The 27,461-nt window shown below is 39.5% G+C and overlaps 1 protein-coding gene across 6 annotated transcripts in view; it reads left to right on the plus strand.

Annotated features, from left to right (window-relative positions):
• Sh3kbp1 (SH3 domain containing kinase binding protein 1) overlaps window positions 1-27,461 on the plus strand; it is a 446,513-nt gene that overhangs the window by 285,578 nt on the left and 133,474 nt on the right. For all 6 annotated transcript variants that reach the window (XM_045140550.1, XM_045140551.1, XM_045140548.1 and 3 more), the window contains one exon: window positions 20,604-20,679. In XM_045140550.1, coding sequence (XP_044996485.1) covers window positions 20,604-20,679 — 76 coding nt within the window. The remainder of the gene's footprint in view (window positions 1-20,603; window positions 20,680-27,461) is intronic.

Here is a 27,461-nt window from a genome sequence, read left to right on the forward strand (position 1 = left end):
AATTCAAAATAGTTCATTTAGCCAGATGTGATGGTGCACACCTTTAATCCTAGCACTTGGGAGGCAGAGGTAGGAGGATTGCTATGAGTTGGAGGTCACCCTGAGACTACGTAGTGAATTCCAGATCAGCCTGGGCTAGAGTGAGACCCTACCTTGAAAAACAAAACAAAGCAAAAAAGTAATTCTTTTGAGAATTTCTCCTGTGTGCTATTTATTGTCAATTTTAAGTGGTTTCTTCTTGATTCTTCTCACATAGTGGGGAAATCAAGCTTTATGAGTGATTTTCAGTTGTTGCCTTGCACTATAGAATTGCTTGGGGTTAAGAAATGAAAGTCCCTTTTATAAACTATTTGCTGAATTGGTTATATGTTTCAACTGATACTCTTTGATAGGGAATATAGAACTATCTATAAATATCATGGCCTTCTTTTGCTCTCTACAGATAGTAGTGATTATTTCATAATATCTGCATCCTTCAGTATACAGATGCTTTTGGTTCTTGAAATTCAAGTATGTAAACAGTTCTGAGAGGCTATTAAAATGGTCATGCTTTTATACTTAACATGGTTTTCTGATATTCTCACTAGCTTTAAAAATGATATACAGACCAGCTAAGATTCTGTGGCATGGAATAAATTTAATGCTGTATGAAAACTAGCAACTATAACAAGATATTTAGCTTACTCCGTCTGCATGGCAGCATGTCTTTCCTCACATTTAACAAATTTAGAACCCACACCTCAGTCAATCAGCAACTTGCCTTGTACTTTTCTGTGGCATTGGAGCTCATTTAATTGACCCGAGATTTATTCTCAACTCAGGCCCTCAGTATTGGAGGCCAGATCCCCAAATAAATGTGTTCCCATAAACACTGTAGAAACAAAAGGAAGCATAAGCACAATAAGCTGTACTTATACTTCTCTTTCTGAACTTGGAATTGTTATCTTAAGATGAACAATATAACAATTAAGAGTGTACTAGAATTATCTTGAAACACACTTCATCAGAAGGCAACCCTTAAGCCATTTCATGGATGGCTATGACTCTGAAGTGTTGCCTTGCTTTAAATTATTCCTAAATGTTCAGGAGTTGAGTAGGCAGCATTTGGGAAAATAAAGACAGGAACTTATATTTCTGTTTTGCTCATTCAAGATGAAGTTAGCAAGGGTAAAGATGAAAGATGGATCCACTGCTTCATTTTTTTCTTCTCTCATTGGCTAAGCATTTTCATCTGCATTTCATTGACTTTAGTATTTTGTTCTGTTTGTTTTGGTAGTACTGCTTAGTCTGTTATTATTTTGAGGTGTTCACACTTTCTCTTTCCACCAGCAAACAGCTTTCTCTGGCTACCTTTTCTAGAGTAGTGAAAGTTGATAATAACTCATACAGTGATGTCCAGAAGATCAAGATTTTGAGCCAGGCGTGGTGGCACCTGCCTTTAATCCCAGCACTCGGGAGGCAGAGGTAGGAGGATCAGCAGGTCATCCTGGACCAAAGTGAGACCCTACCTTGAAAAACAACAACAACAAAGAATATGAAGATTTTGGATCCCTAAGTTATTCACGTATTATTTTCTCTTGGCACAGTGATTAGTACTGTCCAGTTATTGCATGAGGGGAGCTAAATGCCTTATGGATCCTCCAAGTCTAATTGTATGCTTAATTTCTTTTGATTCTAACCCCAGTACACCCCTCTACATTTAGGCAGTTAGAAGTAGAGAAAGAAGACACACTTATAATTTAAAATCTAGGTTTTTTAAGTGATAAGAAAGTAGATACTGTTTTTTTAAATTATTCAGAAGAGATAACAATGTTCAGGAATGAGTAATTTGCCAGGTGTGGTGGCACATACCTTTAATCCCAGCACTTGGGAGGTAGAGGTAGGAGGATTTCCATGAGTTCAAGGCTACTCTGAAACTACATAGTGAATTCCAGGTCAGCCTGGGATAGAGCAAGACCCTACCTCCAACCCACCCCCAACCAAAAAAGAAAAAAAAAGAAAGAAATGAGTAACTATGTCCACACATGGAAGTAATTTGCTAACCGGGGGAAAAATATCACAGTATTGATCTGCAATATAAAGGTAAACATCATATAATTAATTATGAATGTATTGTAACCTCACTATACTTTGTAGTCAAAGATTACAGAGTGTCTGGTGTTTTAGTATATTTTTGTATGCAGTGCCCAAGAGTTCAAAAGCCTGCAGGCTTTTCATGACCTTCAGTCACAGATTATTAGGCCAGAACCTGAAAAGTAGTCTGGATAAGAGGTGAAGAGCAATCTCAAGAACATTAATGAGAGACTGGGTGAGAGGTAGATTAAAGAATGGTCACCAAGTTTCCAAGTACTAAAAATGACTACATGCAGCTACATTGCAGTATGTTTGTGTGCAGCCCAACCTTGATTTTTGTCTGGTCCAATCCGATATGAAATAAAGATTCTACTGATGGTTGATCATCTTGCCATGAAATTAAATGGCTAGAAAGAGGCAGGACTATGATGGAAAGTAGAAAATGAAAATCATAAAGAAATTAGATATTGTTGGGCATGGTGGCACATGCCCTTAATCCCAGCACAAGGAAGGCAGAGATAGGAGGATTGCCATGAATTCAAGGCCACCCTGAGACTACATAGTGACTTCCAGGTCAGCCTGAGCAGATCCTACCTCGAAAAACAAACAAACAACAACAACAACAAAAATAACTAGATACTAGAAGTTATAGGGGAAACTTGGTCATTGCAGCAAAGAGATATGAATAAAGTCTAAGGATATTAAAGATCATACAGGATTTGGTGAGTGACTATTCTTTGACTCCACTGATAACTGAAAAAGGCATCTCCATTTAACTTGAGGCATAGTGATTAGGTTAGGAATAAAGGATAATTAGCCCATAGTAAGTGCTTATTTATAAACTCATTTCATTGACCTGGGGCAGTGGAAGGTGGATTTTTTTTCTTGAAAATTCCTGTAAATTTGGGGACATGACCAATCTGAAACCTATCTGCCAGAAATATATTAACAATAATAATTCAGGAGTAACAACTGGATTATTTACTCCAAAGGTACTATCCCTGAATTTGCCCTCCTTTGTTACCATCTCCTGTGATTCTGAGTTGTGATTTCCCTGTGTAGAGGCTATAGCAACCCTTTGTGATATACTTAAGTAAATAGCCAACTAATTGTTAGAGCAGCAGACAAAAAGTGGGACCTCAATATTTGAAAGGCCTGTTTCTTATTATTTTTGCTACTAGTTAAGATTTCTATTTCTCATAATTACTTTGAGTTCTGTTTAAAAAGAGTTTTTAGTTGTGGGGGGAAAAAACAGAAGTTGGTAGTTCAGCTATGAACACTATGCAAATGCATCTCATCCCTTAAATCCATTCCTTTTTAAAAAAATATTTTATTTATTTGAGAGGGAGGGAGGGGAAAAGGGAAGAGAAAGGAGGGAGAATGGGTACACCAGGGCCTCTAGCTGCTGCAAACAAACTCCAGATGCATGTGCCACCTTGTGCATCTGGCTTATGTGGGACCTGGGTAATCCAATCTGGGTCCTTTGGCTTTGCAGGCAAGTGCCTTAACCACTAAGCTTTCTCCCCAGCCCTCCATTCTTTAAAGTCCAGAAATGAGAGATCTGTAACCATTGTCTTTGATCATACATGAAAAACCATTCCAAACAATTATTAACTATTTCTTCAGTCCCATTCAGGTCTATGAATAAGAAATTCACATTTAATCACAAGAACAGAAAATGTTTTTTTGGCTTTGAAAACATTTGATAAAATGTCCCAATGCTTATGTGCAACAGCATTAATTGGAAATGACTCTGCATCATGTACTTAGTCACTGAAGATATGAACTGATGAATAACTATAAGTGAAGGGGATGATAAATAACAGAGTGTGTTCTATATGGGTGGTGTCTTACAAATTACCATCATGACTCATTTTGCATCTGGTGTTCTTAACATCCTTACTAATGACTTGGAAATATAATGATACTCAAATGAGAGCTGCATGTGATTTCTTGTTAGGAGGCACTGCAAATCAAATCAGACCTTATGGGCAGATATCAATAATGTGGAAAGGTAGACTGTAATTTATAGCTATGTTAATGCTGTTTATTTTACTTCTTAAAATTTCATTTTTTCTGATTGTAAAAAATAAATTCTGAAACACTAGAGAATAAAAACATACAAAAAAAGCAAAAGCACCAATAATTTAATCTCCCTGAGGCAACTACTGCTAACATTTTAAAATATTAACTTTCAGCCCCTTTGCCATACATTTTTAAGTGGCTGAGATCATACCACACTCATAATTTTTTCCACACACATACTTTTGTATCTTTCTCATTTAGTATTATATAGAAAATTCCCACGTCATTGCAGACTTTTTGTAAACATCTCTTTAAAAGGCTAGAAGGCTCTGTTTTTTGTTTTGTGGGGTTTTTTTGTTTGTTTTGTTTTGTTTTGTTTTGGCCTTTCTGTGGTAGTGCAGGGGATTGAACCCAGAGGGTCTTGTACATGCTAAGCAGGAGCTTTGCCACAAAGCCCTGCCTCTATTCCCAAGGTTCTATCTTGAGACTCCAGACACATTGAGGATCTTTAAGAACTAGAATGAATTTGGTATTTTCTTTGACTCTTATCAACATTATGCTTAAATTCCCCATATTATAACTGAGAGCACAGCACTTTCTTGACAACATAAAAAGAACAACAACAGCAAAAATAAATAAATAAATAAACAGGAACTGGGAGATAGCTCAGTCAGTAAAGCACTTACCTCATGTGTAAGGAGCCAAATTCAATCTTCAAAATAAATGCTGGGCATGGTGGTATACCACTCCTATAATCTCAGTTCTAGGGAGATGGAGACAGGAAGATTCCTAAACTTACTTGCCAGCCAGTCTAGCCTACTTGGCAATTTCCAAGCCAATGAGAGAACCTGGCTTAAAAAAAAAAAATGAAGAGATAGGTAATGTACCTGAGAATGATACCAAAGGTTGTGCTCTGGCCTCCATACATGTTTCTCTCTCCCCCCCTCTCTTTCTTTGACTCTCTTTCTCTCACACACATGTATGCATACAGATACAAAAGAGTATAGAGCAGTCGCTTAGTTTTGCAGGCTGCACATTGGTCAGCATTTCACATAATCTACATAGGATCCAAACAGGATTCCAGTTCTCTCTTTCTTGCATATCTTGAAAGAAGCCTTTCAGAACAGCTTTTTCTTTTCTCACCCCCCCCGCCCCCGGAGGCTTGTTGACTTTCAGGTAGAAGATTGTGAATTCAATTTTTCACATTAAGTATCTGTCAGTAATTTTCACTGGTGACTTTAGAAATCTACTGTACCACATGAGCTATGGTCTCATTTGGCCCCTGTTCCTTAACTGCCTTGGGAGGAGTATCTTTTCAGCCCAGTGATTTAGGATTTCTCCATCCATTACTGAATGGATGCCAAACTTTGTAGAAAGATGGCTTGGCATAATTTTCTATGGTGGTGTGTTTGCTCCTGAGTATCAAAATTCTCAATAAAAGGCTTTCTGTTCTCTGACGAGCTGTTTGCTCCAGACACAAGCCTTGCTATTTTTCCATCATTAGTAGATAACAGTTTGGATACAGCCAGAAGCAATTGGCATGGGCCTGTATTTGAGGGGCTACTGGGATGGTCTTTTCGCCAGTCATTGTAGGCACCACGTTTATTGACCTAAAATCTCTTTGGATTGTCAGCTGTGGCCCACTCAGTTAGCCTGTCTTAATTCTGACTGCTTTTCTTCCCAGGCAACAGCTATATGGTGCTAACTGTAGCTATTCATTCCTTCCCAGTTTTTAGATATCTTGCAGGCACATCTCCGCTGTGTGACTGTCTCATAAAAGTTGCTTCATGGGCTGGAGAGATAGCTTAGCAGTCGAGGCATTTGCCTGCAAAGCCAAAGGACCCAGATTCGATTCCCCAGGACCCACGTTAGCTAGATGCACAAGAGAGTGCATGCATCTGGAGTTCATTTGTGCCCATTTTCCCTCCCTCCCTCCCTCCCTCCCTCCCTCCCTCCCTCCCTCTCCCTCTCCCTCCGTCCCTCTCTCTCCCTCCCTCACTCTTTCTCTGTCAAGTAAATAAATAAAAATGAAATATTTAAAAGTTGTTTCATGCTCTCCAGTCCTCAGGCAAAGGGATGGGCAGATAACCTGCTGTTAAAAAAAATAAAAAAACCTCTTGTATTTGAACATTCTCTGTAATAGAATTCATATAGAGACATTATGATGATTTTTTTTTATTTAGCAAAATTCAATAATAATTAGCAGTTTATATGTCTTTTTTAGTTCATTCTGACATTTGTATTATTGCCTCCATTTCAGAAGAGGAACCTGAGATATGGAGACGTTAAGTAACTTGCCTAAGATAACATAGCTTGAAGAAACCATTTCTACTCAGTAGAAGCTTACTCTATCACCAGATGCTGAAAGGAAGGATAAGTTTGTTCTGTTTTTTGTATATCCCTAGAGTCTTGAAAATGCATCACACACTGTATTTTCCGATTAGTCTCAATATTTTCTGTGTATTGAGCACCTCTAAAATGTAATGTACCTGGAAGGATTTAAAGGTGACTAGGAGCCTGAGCTAGAGCGAGACCCTACCTTGAAAATAAAATAAACTGAAATAAAGGTGACTAGGAGAGAGTTCTCCCCATCCATGGTTTCATTTTACTTAATGAAACAGATACAGAGGAAAGTATTCAAAAATCCAAGGTAGAGAGTAAGGGCTCCGTCACACACACACACACACACACACACACACACACGTGCGCGCGCGCGGTGTGATGGTTTATGTTGATTGTCAACTTGACAGGACCTAGACTCATCTGTGAGAGATTGTCTTAATTGGGTTAGTTGAGGTGGGAAGACTTACCTTGACTGTGGATAGCATCAGACCATGGGCTGGGGGCCTTGACTGCATAAAAAGGGGAAGGCTGGCTGAGCAGCATTCAGCATTCATCACTCTCTGCTTTTTCATTGTGGATTGAAGGTGACCAGCACTGCTTTTCAAGCTCCTGCTATGGCTTTCCTGAAACTTGGAGTTCAATAAACCCTGCCTCCCTTAAACTAACTTTTGTCAGGTATTTTGTCCCAGCATTGAGAAAGTAGCTAATAAGAGGTGAGAGAAATGCCTTTGGCATCTAAAATATTTTCATGGGAGTCACAGAATATGCATTTACCCCATTGCTGAACATGTCCTCCTAAGCTGTTACTGGAGTGCCCTGAGGTTATTTTGGTCTATCTTTAGCTTTCTCCATTCTTTTCTTTGTTTGTTTTAGTGGAGGTTCTATTGTTGTTGTTGTTTGTTTTTGAGATAAAGTCTCCCTCTGTGGTCTAAGATGGCCTGGAATTCCCCATGTAACCTATGTGGCCTCAAACTCGTGTTCCTCCTGCCTCAGCCTTTCAAATTCTTGGCTTACAGGTGTGTACCACAATGTCTTGTTGAGGTTTCCATTCTTGAAGTCATCCTCTTTTGGAGTCATCTTTCTTAAGCATACTACAATGCATATAGAAGTTGTTTCACATGTATACCTGAACTCTAGCTATGTGTTGGAAAGCTCCTGTTTGCAATAATTGTATGACCTGAAGTCATTCTCATAATAAAAACAAGATATAAAAATAATATCAAGCCTTCTAAGCTAACTTTTTTTGTTGTTGTTGTTTTGAGGTAGGGTCTCACTCTAGCCCAGGCTGACCTGTAATTCACTATGTAGTCTCATGGTGGTCTCGAACTCACAGCAATCCTCCTAACTCTGCCTCTCGAGTGCTGGGATTAAAGGTGTGTGCCACCATGCCCGGCATTTCAACTAACTTTTAATGTAATTTTCTCTGGTTTTCTGTAAATTATGGGAGCTAGATAATGATTAAAAGAGAGTATTATTTTATTTTATTTATTTGAGAAAGAGAACAAGTACACCAGGGTCTAGCCACTACAAATGAACTCCAGATGCATGCACCACCTTGTGTATCTGGTTTACATGGGTATTGGAGAATCAAACCTGGGTCCTTACGCTTCACAGGGAAACAAACACCTTAACTGCTAAGCCATCTCTCCAGCCCAGGAGTGTTATTTTTTAGGAATCTGTGGAGCTGGTGGTGAAAGTAAAGAATGAGACCTATAATACCAAAGGCAGGGCCATTTGGCATTAGCAAGGTTTGGAGAAAGGCCTTGGAGAATCAACCAGTATCTTTTACAGTGAAAGTAGGAATATTTCTTTCTTTGTGTGTGGTGTATTGAGGTAGGATCTCACTCTAGCTCAGGCAGACCTATGTAATCTCAGGGTGGCCATGAACTCTCAGTAGTCCTCCTTTCTCTGTTTTCTGAGTGTTGGGATTAAAGGCGTGCACCACCAAACCCAGTAAAAATGGGCTGTTTCAAGTAAGATTGAGGTGAATGGACATATCAGGGAGCCATAGACCTGCAAAGCTTCTGCATAGCCCTGATTATTAAATATCAGGATAGCAGAGTCTCATGAGTAGTTTTCTTTTGCTATCTTAGTCCACACTTTTAGATAGAGCAGTATTTACCAGGAAGGAGGAGTGTGTCCTAGCATGATGTAAAAACTGTCCAAACCATTGCTAAGTGTACAGTTCAGTGCTACTAAGTACAGTGCCTTATATAAATGGACTTATAGCTAGGGATGCTCAGCTTTAGAATGCTTGTCTAGCATGAGGCCCTGGATTCAATCCCCAGCACTACAAAATAAGTGAAATTATATGGTCTACTCATCTCTCAATTGGTTCTAGGACCTTTCCCCTATGGGTCCCAAAATCTGTAATACTCATTTCTTATATTAAATGTAATATTTGTATGTAACAACTCTGGTGCCCATATTTTAAGTCATCTATATATTACTTAGAACGCCTAATATACTGAAAATACTACAAAAGTAATTATTATACTATATTGTTTATTGAATCATAATAAGAAAATGTGTATATGTAATATGGATACAAAATTCATACTAAGCCAGGCATGGTGGTGCACACCTTTAATCTCAGCACTCAGAAGGCAGATATAAGAGTATCACTATGAGTTCAAGGCCAGCCTGGGACTACAGACTGAGTTCCAGGTCAGCCTGGGCTAGAGTGAGACCCTCCCTCAAAATAAAACAAAAAATATCATACTAAATATGGATGGTTTTCCCAATTTTATTTTATTTTATTTTTTGGTTTTTCAAGGTATGTTGTAAGCTACCACACCAAGCCCAAATATTTTAAATCTGAGATAGATTGACAATCTGTGGATGTCTAGCTCACAGATACAGGAAGGGCCAACTGCATATGTTTGTTTTAATGACTTGCTTCATTCACTGTGCATAATGTCTCCTACGATCATCTGTCTGTACCATGTGTCAGGATTCCCTTCTCTTTTAAGGCTAAATAATATTTCATTTTATAATCTAAGCCTTTGGGTAGTACTTTTACTTAAAAACAAAGCAACAGAACTTTTCTCATTGAAACTATTTTATTTCCCTTTCTTACTCTAAACAGCAGAAAACTTTTTCTGGAAACTTATTCTGGAGAAAGAAATTTCCTGTTTTTTCTTAAACTCATGACATTTTGGGAGACATACATGACTAAAAAGTTTGCTTTAAATTTGTCAGATTAGAAAGATGATTTTTTGGTATGTGTCAAGACTTTCTTATGTGTCTAGTTTTCAAGAACAAATGTTTTTGTTTTCAAGTAGTAGATTGTTGTTTTAACAGGAAGCTGAATATTCAATACTATTACAGGCCCATTATTTTTCTACTACATGTTTCCACACCAGCACCAGAGCATTGAGAAAGAAACACATTCTCAGCGATTCTTCCCACTACAATAAAATTCTCCAAACATTTCCCTCGGCCACTGAATCTTTCTCTTTGACTTACTCATCCGAGTGTGAACTTAATGTTGTGTCTTTTTGCACATGGGTAGCATTTAATAACTGTGGCAGGCACATACATAGACTCAGGCATATCACAAAATGAGAAATGTCTGCATCATATTCAAACAAGTTTACAATCTCTGATTTATGCCTGCAGTGGCTATGCCTGGTGGCTAGGCAGGCAGTCTAAATATTACTCAAATCTCTTTCCTATACTCACAGTTTCACTGCTTTAATTGGATCATTGTGTCAACTTCTCCATTGTCTCCTTAGCTTTCTTAGTTCTTTTTGTTTCTTCTTTCCTCATGAGCCTTAAAGTCACAAACTGAATCATACCACACCCTTCTCATCATGATGACAGATGCCTCAAGGATAAAGCACAAGCTACTGGAACATTAGCTTTAACTTACCCCTGGGCACAGGATTCACTCCTTTCTCCTCCATGTGCTGCTCACTATCAGCCTCTGCTCCCGTCACAGTTGTGGACTCAGTGATTCTCCTGCTAGGACACCCTTTCCACGGTGACATATTTGGCAAATTTACAGTGATTGTAAACTTGTTTGAAACATTTCAGAATTTGGCAGAAGCCTCATGGCTACCTTCTGAGGCTGATTCCCCATGTAGACTGGTTAACAGCTCCCTTTTTTCCCTCTTCTGTTCATACCACCTTTATTGCAGTGTCCATCCCTTTGCACTGTGATGCTCTGCCAATGAGTTTGTCCCTGCTGCTAATTTTGAACTCATTAAAGATCCAGGAATTTGCTCCTTTCATGTTTATATATGCAGGATCCAGCAGAGAATATTGGATGGATGAAGCCACTCAGTCCTTCATTTTTGAGTTATAAAGGAAAACTGAACAAAAAAGATGGCTTTGCTCTCAACTGTATCTTATGCATAAAATTGTCATGAGCAAGCATGGGATGCATGACAGTATCAGATGTTACTGAAAACTGTTGTGTTTACCTGGCTAGACTTTAATTGAATCTTATAAGGGAGATGGACTCTAATTTATTGAGGGAAGAATAGCCTGGACTCTATTGCGAACAAGTAAAGAAATGCATAGAACTAGGAAGGATCTTTTTATGTGAATTGATTTCAGACAGCTACTTTATGAGAAAATTGTATTTAGTCCATCTATATACAGTGTCTTTCATATTAAAACACTGGACAAACCAGCCCATAATATTCATACCTTCCATACCATCTTTTTCTCTCTATTGTCCACTCATTGTCTTCTTAAATTCTCCAAATATATCTAAATTGAAGACATTGTTAAGAAACCAGCCTTCTGACAGAAGGAATGCTTACAATTTCCTTTTATCTGTTATAACACCCAAAATAATCATTTAAGCTATATTGGCAAAAAGTATCTTGTCAGAGTGGCATATGAAGTGGGCATTAGCTTTGACTTGTTCCTCTTCTGTGAAGAGGATGCATCTAGCATGCAGGCTCCTCGCTTGGGAACAGTAAAGGTAGACTACAAACATTATTTCACATACTGTCAGGTGTTTGGAGAGCTGCCTTCTATGATTTTCATACTGTCAGAATGTATATAGTCCAACTCCTTGAGCACTTAGCAGGGTTTGATTTCATTTGCAATGCCAAATTTCCCTAGCATGAGTGGAAGCCCCTACTCAACCTTAAGAAAATTATGTTGCTTTGCCAGAGACGCCATCTTACCGTTCCTGTGAGTATGCTCTATAGCACTTTTGAGTTGTGAAGACATGTTCCCTAGAGGTGTTCCAAAAACAAACAAATGATCATATACTCAAATCCTAACAAATTAAAGTCCAAGCTTAGACTCTACACTCAAATATACCCATGTCTGTCTATCCATATGTCTGATTTTTTATCTCTTTCACACAAACATATAAAACAGATTTCACATATATGTTTACAGTAGAAAATGATGGACACTGAAATTTTTGATGGAGAGGTTAAAAGAAAAGACTGGGCTGAAGAGATGGCTTAGCGGTTAAGTGCTTGCCTGTGAAGCCTAAGGACCCCGGTTCGAGGTTCGATTCCCCAGGACCCATGTTAGCCAGATGCACAAGGGGGCGCACACATCTGGAGTTTGTTTGCAGTGGCTGGAGGCCCTGGCACGCCCATTCTCTCTTGTCTCCCTATCTGCCTCTTTCTCTGTCACTATCAAATAAATAAATAAAAATAAACATAAACAAATAAATAAATAAATGAAAGAAAAGACTATGAAAGACTTAATAGAAGATTCTAAGATAAGGTCATCTGTAGAGAAAATTTGCTATCAATATTGAGAACCTAAGAGGATGGTAAGAGTTTTCAGGGCATGTGGCAAATTGTAATAATTAGAAGTAAGCCCTCAAGTCAGTTGTTTTGGAGATTTACATGAACAGTCATTAGGTTGGTGGCATATATACTGATTGCTTTGATGTGGACATATTAAGGAGTAATAGTAGGGGGTGCTTAAAAGTTGTGTCTTATGCAATCAAATGAAGCAGGTTGAATCTGGTTAGGATTCATAGTTGAAAAAGTATTGAAATAATCCCTGAAAGAGTACCTGCTCCAGAGTGGAGTCATAGAGGAAGAGAGGACTCTGAGAGCAGAGCTCTGCTGATGGGAAGGTGCATGAGGATAATCAAGAGAGTGCTCCAACTTATAATCTTAAAAGATAAAGATGCTAAGGGGTGATGTTCACCTATGTGTTCCACAGATTACTCATTTTTGTGGTGTCTTCATGGATGTCAAATGAAGTAGAAATTGTAGGGTCATGCATACATGGATAAACTTAAGGTTAAAGTTAGGTAATGACTGTAGGACTTCTGAGAGTCTTTAATATGCTTTGATGCAGTGGTTAAACAGAATATTCAGTATTTTCCAAATGTACTGAATTGTCAGATTAGGAGTTTTGTTAATTTTTTGGTTAGTGAAGCATTGTAGGGGAAACACAGAAAATTATTTCAGAAGAAGAGGTAGGGGGTGTGTATTTGTTCATGTACACATGTGCACACATCTGTACAAACTTGATTGATAGTGATGCAAGTGAGTTAGGGGGGGTTGACTACAGTAAAGTTAGAAAGGAGTGTGAGAGAATATGAGGGAACAGACTAGTATGAGTATTTCGAAGTCATAGGCAGAGAGGTTTCTGCCAGCCACATAGCCTAGATTGAATTTCTTTTCATGGCAACTGGTAATTAATAGGAAGCTGTGTGCACATGTGTGCATGCATATGTGGACAAAGCAAGGGCAGCAGAGCCTAGGAAAACATCATAGTGTGTCTGCTAGTACCAGTCTGGGAACAGCTCTCTATGATAATGACTAAAACAGTGGGCCTCCTGAACCTGGAGGACACTGATTTGTCAAGGTCTCCTCTCTCTCTGACCTTAGTATGAGAGGATGGAATCTCCAAGGTCCTTGCTTCACCCAGCAACCACTTTCTGACATCTCACTTTGTGGGGATGATGAAATAAGGAATATCGAGGTTCTGCTCTCAAGGAGGGCACTATTTCAGAAGAGAAATGGCAAGAAAGGTAGTTACACTGTCAAATGTAGTATATTTGGCAGGTGCTTCTCAAGCAGCAGTGAGTCTGGCAAGGTCTTTAGCTGCAATTAGGCAAAAAAGTTTAATATAATTTAAACTCTACCTTTTAAAGGCAGTCTGGGGAAATGAGCATCATATGAATTACTCAAATCAAAGCCCAATTTCATAAGCAGAAACTCTTTTCATTTTTATTTACTGATTTTGTTTTTGTGCGACATGTTCTTTCTCTGTATCCCAGGCTGGCTTCTACTCACACTATAGCCCAGTCTGGCTCTAAACTTATAACAATTCTCTTCCTTCAGCTTCCCAAATGTTGCAATTATAGGCATAAGCAACTATGCCGAGCAGAAAATTACTTTTTAAATTTTGTGGGTATTTTTATTATAGCAAAGTTTCAAAATAGGTTGTAAAGAATTCCCCCTTTGAGAAGTTTAGATTACTATAGTGGTACGGGAAGTGTTTCAAAAGCAAATCCTGTCCCTGGAACAGATTACAAGACTGATTTTTTTTTCTTGTCCTGGACAATGCCTTTTACTTTTAGACGTTGGAGTTGTATTTTACTCTGGCATATCATCCTTCCGTTAATATTATACAGTTTAAGTAGGGCCCACCAAACGCAGGCAAACTGACAGTTGCTCATGTAACCGAAGCCTTCCAGTGGGAATGCACAAGGCACTTCATTGTAAGGACAGTTCTTTGTGTTTGTTCCTTTCTGGCTCTGACATGCTCTACTCCTACCACTCCCTGCTGAGAGCCAAGATGACTTTTCACAGTGCCATCAGTCATAGGTGTTCATGAAGGGAGCGTGTGAAAAATGAATATGAAACATTTACAAGGAATCGTCAAAGCAATTTGGCTATCTTTCTAAGATGATGAAAAACAAAAACTAAAATGTACATAAGGTCTCATGTAGATGTTGTTTAGTCCTTCCTTCCATCCGTGTGTCCTATACCTTCTATCTATCTTTTTTAAAAAAAAAAATTGCATTGAGGAGAGAAAGAATGAGAATGAGAATATGATATTTTCTCAGTTTATTTTTAAATACTTTCTTTGCAAGCAGAGAGTGATAGAGAATAGACAGACAGACAGAATGGGCATGCCAGGCCCTCCTGCCACTGTAAACCAACTCCAGACATATGCGCCACTTAATGCATCTGGCTTTACATGGATACTGGGAATCAAATCCAGGCAGTCAGGCTTTATAAGCAATTGCTTTTAACCACTGAGCCATCTCTCCAGCCCCCTTATATCTCTATATCCTAGAGTTGGGCACCCCTCAGCACACCACTATGGAGAACTAGCCTAGCAAAATTGTTGCAGTGTTTGCAGCAATGGTGGACATCTTCCTGCTGTCTTGTCTATTTTCCTGCCTCATGTTGAACCAGCACCGAATGAGTCTGTAGTGGACAGAAAGAAATACTGTCAGATGCTAGTGTTGTAAAAAGATTATCATCAGTCACCTTTAGTCTTAGAGTTTACAGCTTTTTGGAAGAATCATCTCTTGTGTTTGGCTCTGGGTGAGTGCATGAGCAGTGTGTACATGTAGCTTCTCAGACCATCCTCTATGTCTAGAGTAGCTTCCAGAAAGCCTGGTACATGCAGAGGAAGCCTAACCAGCTGTTAGGATCAGGGAGCGTCCTCCATTCCCCCTTCACCTCAGTGAGCCTTTGGATTTCAAGAGCTGTATGTGGTGTCTTTTTATTTATTTTGTTCTTTTATAAAGGAGACTTTGAGGAATGACACATAAACATTCTCCTTTATATTGTCCTGTAATTAGAAATTCTTTTTCACACCCCACAGGATTTTGCATTGGAATTACAACAAACTCAGAGGGGTGATTTTATGATATTGACTTGAGCAGGGTACTGGATTCACATTCCACAGTCACAAAAAGAAACAGATATATTCATCATTTGGGAACTGGATTCCCCCCAAACTCCAATCCAATGATTGTCTTTCCTGAAAGCATTCATTTCCTCATTTTGGCATGGAAAAGAGAAAAAAAAAATCACTTGCTTCTCTAATTGAAACCATATGGTAACTTATCTGTTATGATGCTGTATTACTGGATCCTGTGGAATGGAGCTTTAAACAAAATATGTCTTTATAATGCTGTATGTATGTATGTATGTCCATCCATCTGTCCCACTGTAGACAAGAACCCTCATCCAAAGCTAAATTTATTGGCAAGAATTAAATGGGGAGAGATTAATGTTATTAACTGTTTAAAGGAATGAATTTTCTGATTATTTTTTCTAATTAGGCTTTAAATGGAGTTTGGGATGTGGTAAGAGACACAAAAGTGACACTAACCTAGTAATCACTGTGTCTTAAAGTAGATCCATAGTGATGGCCTGTTTGTGGAGTGTTGAGCTCTATGCATTCTTCCATATGCACATCTACTGCCACCTCAAGTAGGGGCTTCTGGGTTGGGGATGCAAGCAAGCCAGATCAACATGGGTGTGTGTGCTAGGAAGTCTTTAGCCACTGCATAGAAAAGGAGAGCATCTGTTGGGCCAAGCCATGGAGTAGAGCTTGAGAGTGTTCCTTCTGAAGGCATATGGTTAAACAGGCCTGCTTACTGCCTTCTTGGGAGGCGAACGACTGTGTTAACACAAACCCTGAGTGCCTCCTCACTAGTGTTTTCTCTGGGTTAGCCATTTTTCTTAGAGTACCCACAAGGGTGAGAACATAGTGTTCTGTGGAAGAAGTCCCAGGCAGAAGTCATGGCTCCTCTACCACAACCGAGAACAAGCCCACCCTCCTCCTCTGCTGCCTGCCAGGTGAAGCTACAGATGCACATAAAGTTCCCTGGTTTTCTATCTACTCAGGCCTGCCTTGTAGCTGACCTTCAGTTATAGATGACCTAGATGTGTCTGTGCAACTTAGTAGCAATTAGTTCTCATGCCTGTGAGAATAGAGAAGATAGAGATCAGTAGAGAAAAAAGAGTGAAAAGATGTTCTATATTATGGATAAGAATGGACAATTGAGTTTTTAATCCAAGACATTTAATTAATAGCTAATAGAATCCTTGTTACATGTGCTATAAAGTCTAGTGGAGACTGCTGGGTACCATAATCAGAGTTTCTGATTGAGAAAGTTCTAGGGTGGGACCTGGGAAATTACTTGGCTAACAAGTTTTTGAGTACTGCTAGTAGCAAGTTATACTTGTCCAGGTATGGATTCAAAAGAAGATAAACACTGTTGCTAGAACATCTGTGGAACCAGGCTGAAAAGAGATACTTATTCTAGATTTTTGTGTATATATGAGTACAGGCACACATGTGCCACATTGTATGTGTGGAGGTCAGAAGTACAACTTCAGGGATTGGTCCTCACCTTCCATCTGGTTTGAGGAGAGTCTCTCCTTGGCTACTGTAGGGTTCCACAGAGTTCTGGTAAATTCTCCTGTCTCTGCCTCCCAACTTGCTGTTGGCTTTCTGGAATTATAGACTACACAGCTTTTGGGGGAGTCTGAATTCAGGCACTCATGCTTGTACAGCAAGCCTTTTATCCACTGAGAATAGCCCCATCCCTCACTCTACAACTTAATCATGACCCACAACGAAGAAGGAAGGATTTATTGTCCATTATCCCCCAGAAGATGACTGTAATACCAACTTAGCCTGACCCATGTTGCTGGGACCCACAGAAGCCAGTATATTGTATTTTCTGAAATAGTGAGGAGAAAAAGCAGAGTAAGCATTATTTTTTGTTTGTCTTTCTGTGCCAAAATAAGTATATTTAATCAGTACTGATGATTGATATCTATTCCCTTGGGCATTCTGGTAAATCAGTACATCAGATATGAGGGCAGTACTTTGGTTATTGAAGAAGGGGGAGTTGTAAGAATGTACAACCTGCAAGAGGCTTTCCAAAGGAAACCATCTGCTTTAAAGCCAAATCATTGTATGTTTTATTTATATCTGGTTCTTTGGTTTTTAATTGTTGTATATATTTTTTAATTTATTTACTTGAGAGAGAGAGAGAGGCATAGAGAATGGACATGCCAGGGCCTCTAGCCGCTGGACATGAACTTCAGATGCATGAACCACTTTGTGTATCTAGCTTATGTGGATACTGGGGAATCAAACTTGGGTCCGTAGTCTTTGCAGACAAGTACCTTAATTGCTAAGCCATCTCTCCAGACCCGTTCTTTTTGTTGTTGTTGTTGTTGTTTGTTTGTTTGTTTTTTGAGGTAGGGTTTCACTCTAGTCCAGGCTGACCTGGAGTTCACTATGTAGTCTTAGGCTGGCCTTGAACTCACAGTGATCTTCTTACATTTGCCTCCCAAGTGCTGGGATTAAAGGTGTGTGCCACCACACGTGGCACATATCTCATTTTTTATGTTTTTTTTATTATTATTTGCTTTTAGGAAAGTGAAGAAAGTCAAGATGGGGATGGTACTTGATATTGCATTTCTCAGTTCCCTGTTTTCATTGTCAGTGATAATTGAAATTCTAGTTGGTATTTTTTGTTCATGTGTCATGTGTGTGGGGGGGTGGGTATGTGGTGTATGCTTATGTATATGCCACTGCAGCATCCTATGTGCTTTCCTGTAGTAGGGGACAGGGTGGGGGGAACAGTTGCTTATGGTGGCCTAAGCAAAAAGTGAGGTGTCCTGCTCCATCACTCTTCTGCCCATTTTTATTTTGAGCAGGAGTATCTTACTAATACCTAAGCTTGCTATTTTTGCAAGCCCAGGTAATTCCTTGGTCACTGCTCCCCTTTGTGGCAGTGGGATTACAAGTATGCATGACTATTACCTGCTGTTTACATGGGTTTTGGAGACTTCATCTTGGGTAGTCTCAGGCTCTCACAGACAGCCCTGCATACTCAGGAAACAATTTCAACCACTGAGCCATCTCTCTGGCTTCTACTCATTTGTTTGCTTCTCCCTAGTGTGTTAAAAATAGTGATGCTTTGTTCTATTCTTCAAAAGGGAAAATCAGGGCTAGAGAGATGGCTTAGTGGTTAAAGACACTTGCTTGCAAAGCCTGATGACCAGGGTTTGATTCCCCAGTATCCATGCAAAGCTATATTCAACAAAGTGGCACATATGTCTGGAGTTCCTTTGCATTGGCAAGAAGCCCTGGTGCGCCCATTCCCCACACCCCTACTTGTGAATATATACATAAAATATTAAAAAGGGGAAAAGCAAAGAGATTTGCAGGTACGATATTGAAAGAATGGATAGGAATGTTAATAAAATGATGCTTTGAGAACTTCCGGTTTTACTGCTAATACATGACTTTTCAGTATAATCCTAAGAACATTTCTTCATCAAATTTGACCTTATGGCAGAAGAACATCAAACAATTTTTTTCTTCCCTGATGTTTCCTTGGAACCATAAAACATTATGAGTTTGAATACTTAACAGCTGAGGAGTGGCATATTATTTGGGGTTTAACTTTTATCCAATTTATAAAAACATTGTGGCACTAAATAAAAATGTCACCATGTAAAATGTAAAGGTTTTCTTTCATAAACATTTTACAAAATTCATAAAGGGCCAAAGATATGATTTATCTTACCCCTTTTCTGTGATTTATTCATATTTAAAGTTTCAGTGTTTGAAGTACAAGGAACCTTTTCAAATTAAAAACTGGGTTGAACAGTTTTATTTGAAGAAAAGTTTTACCATGCCTGGTTTTTTAAAATAATTATTTAGCTTGTTCTTATTCTTATGTTGAAGAGACAGGGAAAGTTGGTCTTCCCAGTGGCTGAAATTCTCAATGATGAAGTCCTTCATCACTGGGGAAGTCAATTTACCCAGCTACTTAGTTGTGACAGCTTTTCTATAATATCAATAGACAGTTTCCTCATGCAGTAGTCATAATCACTTCATATGAGTGAAGTGGCAGAAAGAAGAGTGGGAGAAGTTACCTCTGGAACCACAGGGTTGATTGGATTATATATGCTTTGGGTTCTGAGCTGCTGGGTAGCCTGTGTTTTCAGGAACATCTTTAGGCAGAAACAGTATCTGACACCCCTCCCCACCATGTGTGTATAGTGTACATGTGGCATACATGTATTCATATTGTGCATGTGTGTGTGTGTGTGTGTGTGTGTGTGTGTAAGCCAAAGATTGGTGTTGGGAGTGTCTTCCTTGATTGTTCTTGTTATTGATTGAGATAGGTCTCTTACTTGAACCCAGTGTTGACTGATTTCACTAGTCTAGTTTGCCAGCTTGCACAGAGATTCCCTGTCTTTGTTTCCCAAGCACTGGGGTTACAAGCAGACCCCTGTGCTCACTCATCATTTATATGGATGCTTGGAATCCAAACCAAGTTCCTCATGCTTGCTGAGCGAGCACTTTGCTAACTGAGCCATCTCCCCACTCCCAATATCCAGACTTGTCTATGGATGATTCTTATATAATGATTAATAATTGAATTATCTTCAAAGGAAGGAAAAGAGTGAACTCAAACTAAACTCATAGCCTTTTAAAACTAATCAATGTCATAGGACTGTTTCAAGGTCTTGAATGACTAAACAGGTGGGAAGGGAGCTGCGGACCCTCTCCTTGTTTTTATTTTGAGAGCAGGTATGCCCATTCTAGAAGTCAACATTGCATTTGCTTGTAACCTATAAGACAGGTGGAATCTTACATGGCAAGTAGGAGTAACTATAAGGCTCACTTGCCATGGATATCCTGGCTTTTGCCTGCCTACCCACCTGTTTGTCTGTCCTTCTGTCTATCCATCTAGTTTTCCATCCCTGATTCCTTCCTATTATCTCCCCCTTCTTATTTCCATTCTTCTACTCAGCAGTTGCTTTGAAGCATCTCCACTGAGCAAGGTACTATGCCTCCACATTTAGTCCGTTTCTCATACAATCAAGGAAACTACTTATTTTCTGTACTTGAAATAATCACTCATTAAAGACCATCAAGAAAAATAAAAAAGGCATTGCGTACTCTCAAGGAGAAAGCCCTTTGTAATTTAGTTTTCCCTGTGTTTGTGATCAGGTTTTTTAAAATTTATTTTTTATTTTTAGAGAGACAGATCTGATCAGATTTTTTTTTTTTAAAGTAGGGCAGCCAATGCATAGGGCAGTGTGTCAATTTGAGGGTATAGTATTTAGAACCAACTTTGAGCATTTTGTCACTGTAATATTGGATTTTTCTTCTTAATGAAAAGAATCACCTTGATGTGTTAAAATCATTTCTCCCCCTAGACAATTGGGAAGAAGTTACCTCCAGGAACACCAACTCCAGATCCATCAAAAACAGAAATGGACAGCAGAACAAAGAGTAAGTTTCTTTAATTAAAAAGATCATTATATAATTTTGGTAGCTTGTTCACAAACATGAAAAAAAAGCATACCAATGTGTTTCATTAGTTCCCATGAATAAGGTGGCAATACAGCTGGTATTCTTGTTTAGAATCTTTTTTTTTTTCACAAATGTAATGTCCTTTCCTACCACATGTATCACGTTCATGTGCAGAAGTAGGGCTTATTTGTATGTATTGAGCATTTTGCACAGTTTAGGTGGTAAGAGGATTCTAGAGAATGGCAACAAAAGCACTTCAGGAATTTACAGACTTTTAGGTTGAGAGAGGCCTAATCACTGTCTGCCAAACCATTCAGCCAACACTACCTTCCTGTCACTTCAGCTGGCCAACTTCACACATTTTTGTCTTGGATACCTCTGATACTTCTATAACATCTGAAGGCAGGACACTCAAGTCTTTTGGAAGGATTATGTGAGCAGATAGAGGAAGTTAGTTATATTTTAAAATGCTATTATCTAATAGAACTATCATGTGAAGCAAGCACATAAGTAATTTAAAATTTTCTAGTGGCCATGTTAAAAAATAGAACCCAATTTTAATATATTTAAGTCAGCGCGCGCGCGTGTGTGTGTGTGTGTGTGTGTGTATGTATGTATGTATGTATAGATAGATAGATATATCATTTTAACATGTGATCTCTATAAAAATATTAGTTAAGGTACTTTCCTACTTTTTATAATAGTGCTGTCCTCACAATCCCATATGTATTGCATATCTTAGTGTAGAATAATAGCCACATTTCTAATGCTCACATGTACCTAGTGGTGACCATATTGGATAGTCTATTTCAAGAGTATTTCTGGAGCTATTGAGAAAAGACAGCTTTTAACTCACAATGAGAGACAATTTATTCTGGACCAAATATGAGTGACCATGGCCTGGGAACATGGATTCAGGTTGTGCTGAATGGCATGTTCTAACATGTAAGCAGTTACATGGCTTTTTATAGTCACAGAATATAAGAAAGTCATAAATTAAGTTATTTGCTATATATATATTGGTGGGGATAACAGGTAGGCAGTTTATGGAAAGCGGAGAAATCTCTGTCATAGGTTTCAATGCTTTCTGATGACATTTTTAGCTTTTGGGTTGGTAGAACCTAGTTAGTAGTCTGCTAAATATGTATTTTAAAGGTTTTGCCTAATAGTCAAAAGAATGTTAAGGAGTTGGGGAGATGGATCAGTGGTTAAAAGCACTTGCTTGCAAAGCCTGCCATCCCAGGTTTAGTTCCCCAATACCCATGTAAAGCTAGATGCACAATATGACACATGCATCCAGAGTTAGTTTGCAGTGACTAGAGGACCTGGCATGCCCATTCTTCCTTCCTTTCTCTCTCCACCTCACACAAATATTTAAAAAAAAAAAAGAATGCCAAGGCTGGAGAGATGGCTTAGCAGTTAATGTGCTTGCCTGAGAAGCCTACTTGTAATGGGGTGCCAGGTGTTCAGGAAGGTTCTTGAACCCCAAACCCTAGGTTCATGTCTAATTTTATCAAAGAATTAAACAAAATAAGACTGAGGAAGATAAATACTAAATTATTTAGGGAAGTGTAGAACAAAAAAAGACACCCATGTGGCTTAAGAGCCCATGTGGAGGGCCTGGGAAAACCATGGAAAGGACAGAAAAGATAGCTCAAAGAGCTCCTGCCATGTGGAGAGTTGGGGGGCTCTCTTCTTGGCTCAGGCCAAGTGGAGGAGAAATTCAACAGAAGCTGGAGGTTCAGGAGAGGTCAGGCATCACAGAGACTTTGCCTTCCCCGCCCCCACAAATGTATTTATAACTTTATGGTGGTTGGCCCTTACCTTCTAGCTCATGTGAGCTAGAGGGACAGCTGATTAGTTAAGCTTGGAGCTGTCTCAAGAAGAGGCTAGCCATGACATCAAGTTCTGGAGGATGAAAGTGACCAACCACAGTGTTAGGGCTAGGTTTATATCCTTGGAGAGACCTCCCTCTCTGGAGGGGCTCAGGTTGTTTGTGGAAAAACAGATCTAGGTAAGAGATAAGAAGTCAGATCATACTTCGATCTCTAGCAAAGTGGAGACTGTTTGGATAGGCTCAAAGACATTCCTACTTCTTAGTTTCAGGGGCCCAGTCACCTTAACTTCCTACTCCCTCTCATAATGATACAGGTTCAATTCCCCAGTACCCAGATATGCCATATGTACAAGGTGGCACATGCAACTAGAGTTTATTTGCAGTGGCTAGAGGCCCTGGTACTCCCATATTCATGTTTCTATTCATATTCTCTCTTCCCCCTTCAAATAAAAATAAATAAATAAATATTTTTTTAAAATAATGCCAGATCAGATACATAGATGGATGATAAATGGTTATTGAGGGAAGATATCCCACAATAATTTTGATTCTCCATCTGCTACATTCTAATTCTCCAGTCACAGTTTTAATCATCATTGTAGAATATTTACCATAGGAGTGCCTTTTTTTCTGGTAACTTCAGTTCACAGGGCCTAAAATAGACTTGCTGGGCATGGTTATGAGCACACTTTAAATGCCCAGTTTCCTTAAGCATGTGGGAGATTCCTGGCTCTAGTTCATTCCTTGTTCAGTCCTATACCTTATTAACTATATCCACATACCTGTGTCTCTAGAAACATCATGCTGTGGGAATTGGTTACTCATGAAGAAGTGATTTACAGAGGTGGGTGTTTGTTCTTTAAGTTCTAGGAGGACCAGTTGTTATTTCCTAGCAACATGACCTTGGCAAATATTTTGATTTCTCTGGCCTTTATCCTCATTGTCTGCGTTGCTTTTGAAGTTCAAGGGTTGTACTAGAGAAAAATCCTGAAGTCTCTCCCAGCATATTCATCCTCTGATTCAATTCTGAAACTTTGTAAGGTTCAGAATGAAATATTATTGCATTTAAAAGTATTGAGTAGCCCAATGGAAACAATGAAAGGAAAAGGTGAACAATTCCATGTGAATATGTGATGTTCTTGGGTATGGGTGTTAATACCCATACGTCGTGGGTCAGGAAAAACAATTAGCACTGCCATCAAAACCTAGAGGTATGTTTACTGAGTGATATTGTTCATGCTTACCAGAGCAAGCATTTCCACATTTGAATCTCTCCCCCTGGTTTTCCTTGCCACAAGAAAATTCGGGCATAATTGTTCTATCAATTCCATTTTGTAGCACCACATCTATATTCAGGTAGAAAGTATAGAATGCTGATCAGCTATTAGAAATAACCCCGAGCTTAGAATCCAAACAGCTTCCTTCCATCTTCCTTCGGGATTGAGTATAAACCCATGGCAACCAGGCCCCGCTCCTTCCTGCACAGCTGTCTCCTCAGCATGCTCAACTGACAGACTCACATCAGGATTCAGAGTTATGATGACTCAAACAATGTTCATGTGAGTTGTTATTTTTTTGTGAGAAACTCAGCTGATCTGGATTTATTTAAACAGCTATACCCCCCACCAACAAAAGGCTTTTATGATATTGAAATTCATCAGCCACTCATGCTGGGGAACAGACTGTCATAGTTTCCATAACAAGGGGAAAACTATCTAAATATTCATAATGAAGTACCCTGAGGTGCCTCCCACTCATCACATCTGGAGTTTCCCTCTTTCTTATTACAATTAATGCAGATTTGTGGTCTCTGTGGCATAGAAAAATGGTCCAAAGGAAGGACTCTTTAATATCTTCCTGAACTTTAAGTTCAGCCTTATAGATTCCAAAGACTAGAAGAGCAGGTGAAAAGTCCAGACCGAATTTATACAAGGGAGGGTCACTCTTCAGAATAAATTATGATGGAGGGTGTGTGTCAAAGGCCAGGTTTTCCCTGATGAACCTCACTCACTTTAAAACTGGACGTTAGTACTACCTCTATGATGACTCTCTTCAGGGACTGGCATCTAAGAAGTTATTGTGTATGGTGGTGACATGTGACATCTTGTTATCATTAGGTCACTGGTCCCACTAGGTTTTAGGATTTATTAGGCTCTGTGACATTTAATCTTGATTGCCAACTCTAGATTCACCCGAGACCTCTGAAATTTCAGTGAAGGAGTTTCTAGATTATGGTAACTAAAGTTGAAATATCCATTCTAAATATTGGCTGAATGTCCTGGAGTGTATAAAAAGAAGACCAGGAGTCATTCTGTGCATCTTTACTTGAGAGATAGAGACAGAGAGAAAGAATGGATGCATCAGGGCCTCTAGCCACTGCAGATGAACTCCAGATGCATGCACCACCTTGTGTATCTGGTTTATGTAGGCACTGGGAAATCGAACCTAGATCCTTAGGCTTTGCAGGCACCCTAACTCCTAAGCTATCTCTCTAGCTCCCTATCTCTGTTTTTATTTTTTTTGTTTATTTTTACTTATTTATTTAAGAATGACAGAGAGAAAAGCAGATAGAGAAGGGGGGGTGGGAGAATGGGTGCGCCAGGGCCTCCAGCCACTGCAAACGAACTTCAGATGGATGTGCCCCCTTGTGCATCTGGCTAACGTGGGTCCTGGGGAATCAAGCCTCAAATAGGTGTCCTTATGCTTCACAGGCAAGTGCTTAACCGCTAAGCCATCTCTCCAGCCTTCCCTGTCTCTTTTTTTTTATTTTTGTTTATTTTTATTTGAGAGCGACAGACGGAGAGAGAAAGTCACAGAGAGAGAGAGACAGAGAGACAGAGAGACAGAGACAGAGAGAGATTGGACGTGCCAGGGCCTCCAGCCACTGCAAAGGAACTCCAGATGTGTGCGCCCCCTTGTGCATCTAGCTAACGTGGGTCCTGGGGAATCGAGCCTCAAACCGGGGTCCTTAGGCTTCACAGGCAAGCGCTTAACCACTAAGCCATCTCTCCAGCCCCCTGTCTCTTTTTTTTTAATACAAGGTCTCATGTAGCCAGGGTAGCCTCAAATTTACTATGTAGCCAAGGGTGATTTTGAAATTCTGAGTCTCTTGCCTCTACCTCCCTAGTGATAGAGGAATTTTGGGTGCCTTGTAATTTGGGATGTTCCTGAATTCTTGTCCTATGAATTTGAAGAATGAAATCTATGAACCAAAGGATAAGGTTCAGAAAGATTTCATTATAGCTTAAAGCTTTAGGAGGATGAAGAGAAGGGGGAGCTTAAGCCTAGAACATAAGAGAAGGAAACAAAGTGGAGCTCTTGCCCAGCCTCCAGAGGCAAGTGGGGCTTGAGAAGCCCCATGAGGGAAGAAGGCTGGGCTCTTGCCCAGAGAGGCAAGAGGGAGTTTGAGAAGCTCACCTCAGAGACTCAGATCTTGGGTTTTTTGTTTTGTTTTGTTTTGTTTTGTTTGGTGGGGAGTAGCTACTTGAGGAATACTAGGTCTGCAGGTTTTTATGGACAAAGACCAGATTTTACAGCTTTGCCAGTAATCTTAGGTAAGGATCAGAGTTTCTGTCATCTAGGAAGGGTGCAAGCTTAATCTAGAAATCTTTCCTGGAAGGTGTAATACCCAGTTTTCTGCAAGCTTAGTGACATTTCCCGCTTATAGTCGAGGAATAAAAAACATTCACTTTTGCTGGGTGTGGTGGCTCAGGCCTTTAATCCCAGTACTCAGGAGGCCGAGGTAGGGGGATCGCAGAAAGTTCAAGGCCACTCTGAGACTACACAGTGAATTACAGGTAACTTTTAGTCAAGGAATACAAAACATTGCTGGGTATGGTGGCACAGGGCTTTAATCAAAATACTCAGGAGGCAGAGGTAGGAGGACCGCAGAGTGTTCAAGGCCACTCTGAGACTACAGAGTGAATTACAGGTCAGCCTGAGCTAAAGTGAGACCCTACCTAAAAAATAATTACTTTTGGGGTTCTATTACCCTGACTGCCTACCCAATTTCTGTCTCCTATCACTAGTTCTGATATTACAGGTATGTTCCACACCTAGATGATAGGGCCTCCTATATGCTAGGCAGATATTTACCAACTGAGCTGCATCATCAAACCGTCATTTTGGGGGGCACACTTTATTGGTAAGACAGCAATAATCACTTGGCAAAGGATGTCATAATTCCCAGCTATTAGTGACAGTTGGGAGAAACTGGGCAATTCACTTTGTAATTAGCCTTACCTGAGTCTGCTTGTCTTGCCTGATAAGTGGCTGGACCAACATCTTTTTTTTTTTTTTCACATGCTTGAACCAGAAAGAAAATGATCAATTCCACTGTGTTTTTCCTCAGCCTTATACACCCCAAAACACTTTGGCCTTATTTTGCCAGGCTGAGCATCTTTGCTTATTTGCTGTCCTCAAAACTAACCCATTCTTGGGCCTGGGAATTTGGTCACATCCAATAGGAAACATGTTTCCTACTCAAGTTTGGTGTCTCATATCTGCTGTGCACCATTTATCAACTGCATCCAACACATTTACTATCTGGATTCAGAGTAAGGGCCTTCTTGTGAGGGTGCCCAGCTACCCAAGTTGCTTAAAATCTGCCATAGTCTTCTTGGAGAAGAAAAACTTTGTTTTCATGGCACATAGCCTTTCTCTCTGAGTCTCCAAGCTTCTGCTGATCTGAGTAGAAGAAATTTCTGTTATGTGGAGCAGGGTCAGGTCTCTGCTTTGTAGTAGAACAGGAAGGCTTTGCCTCTCAGACTCATTTCTTTTTGTTTGTTTGTTTAATCTTTAAAAAAAAATTTTATTAACAACTTCCATGATTATAAACAATATCCCATGGTAATGCCCACCTTGCCCCCATTTTCCCCTTTGAATCTCCATTCTCCAATCATATCCCCTCCTCCTCTCAATCAGT

Source organism: Jaculus jaculus, chromosome X, assembly GCF_020740685.1.
Source record: "Jaculus jaculus isolate mJacJac1 chromosome X, mJacJac1.mat.Y.cur, whole genome shotgun sequence".
Taxonomy (NCBI): Eukaryota; Metazoa; Chordata; class Mammalia; order Rodentia; family Dipodidae; genus Jaculus; species Jaculus jaculus.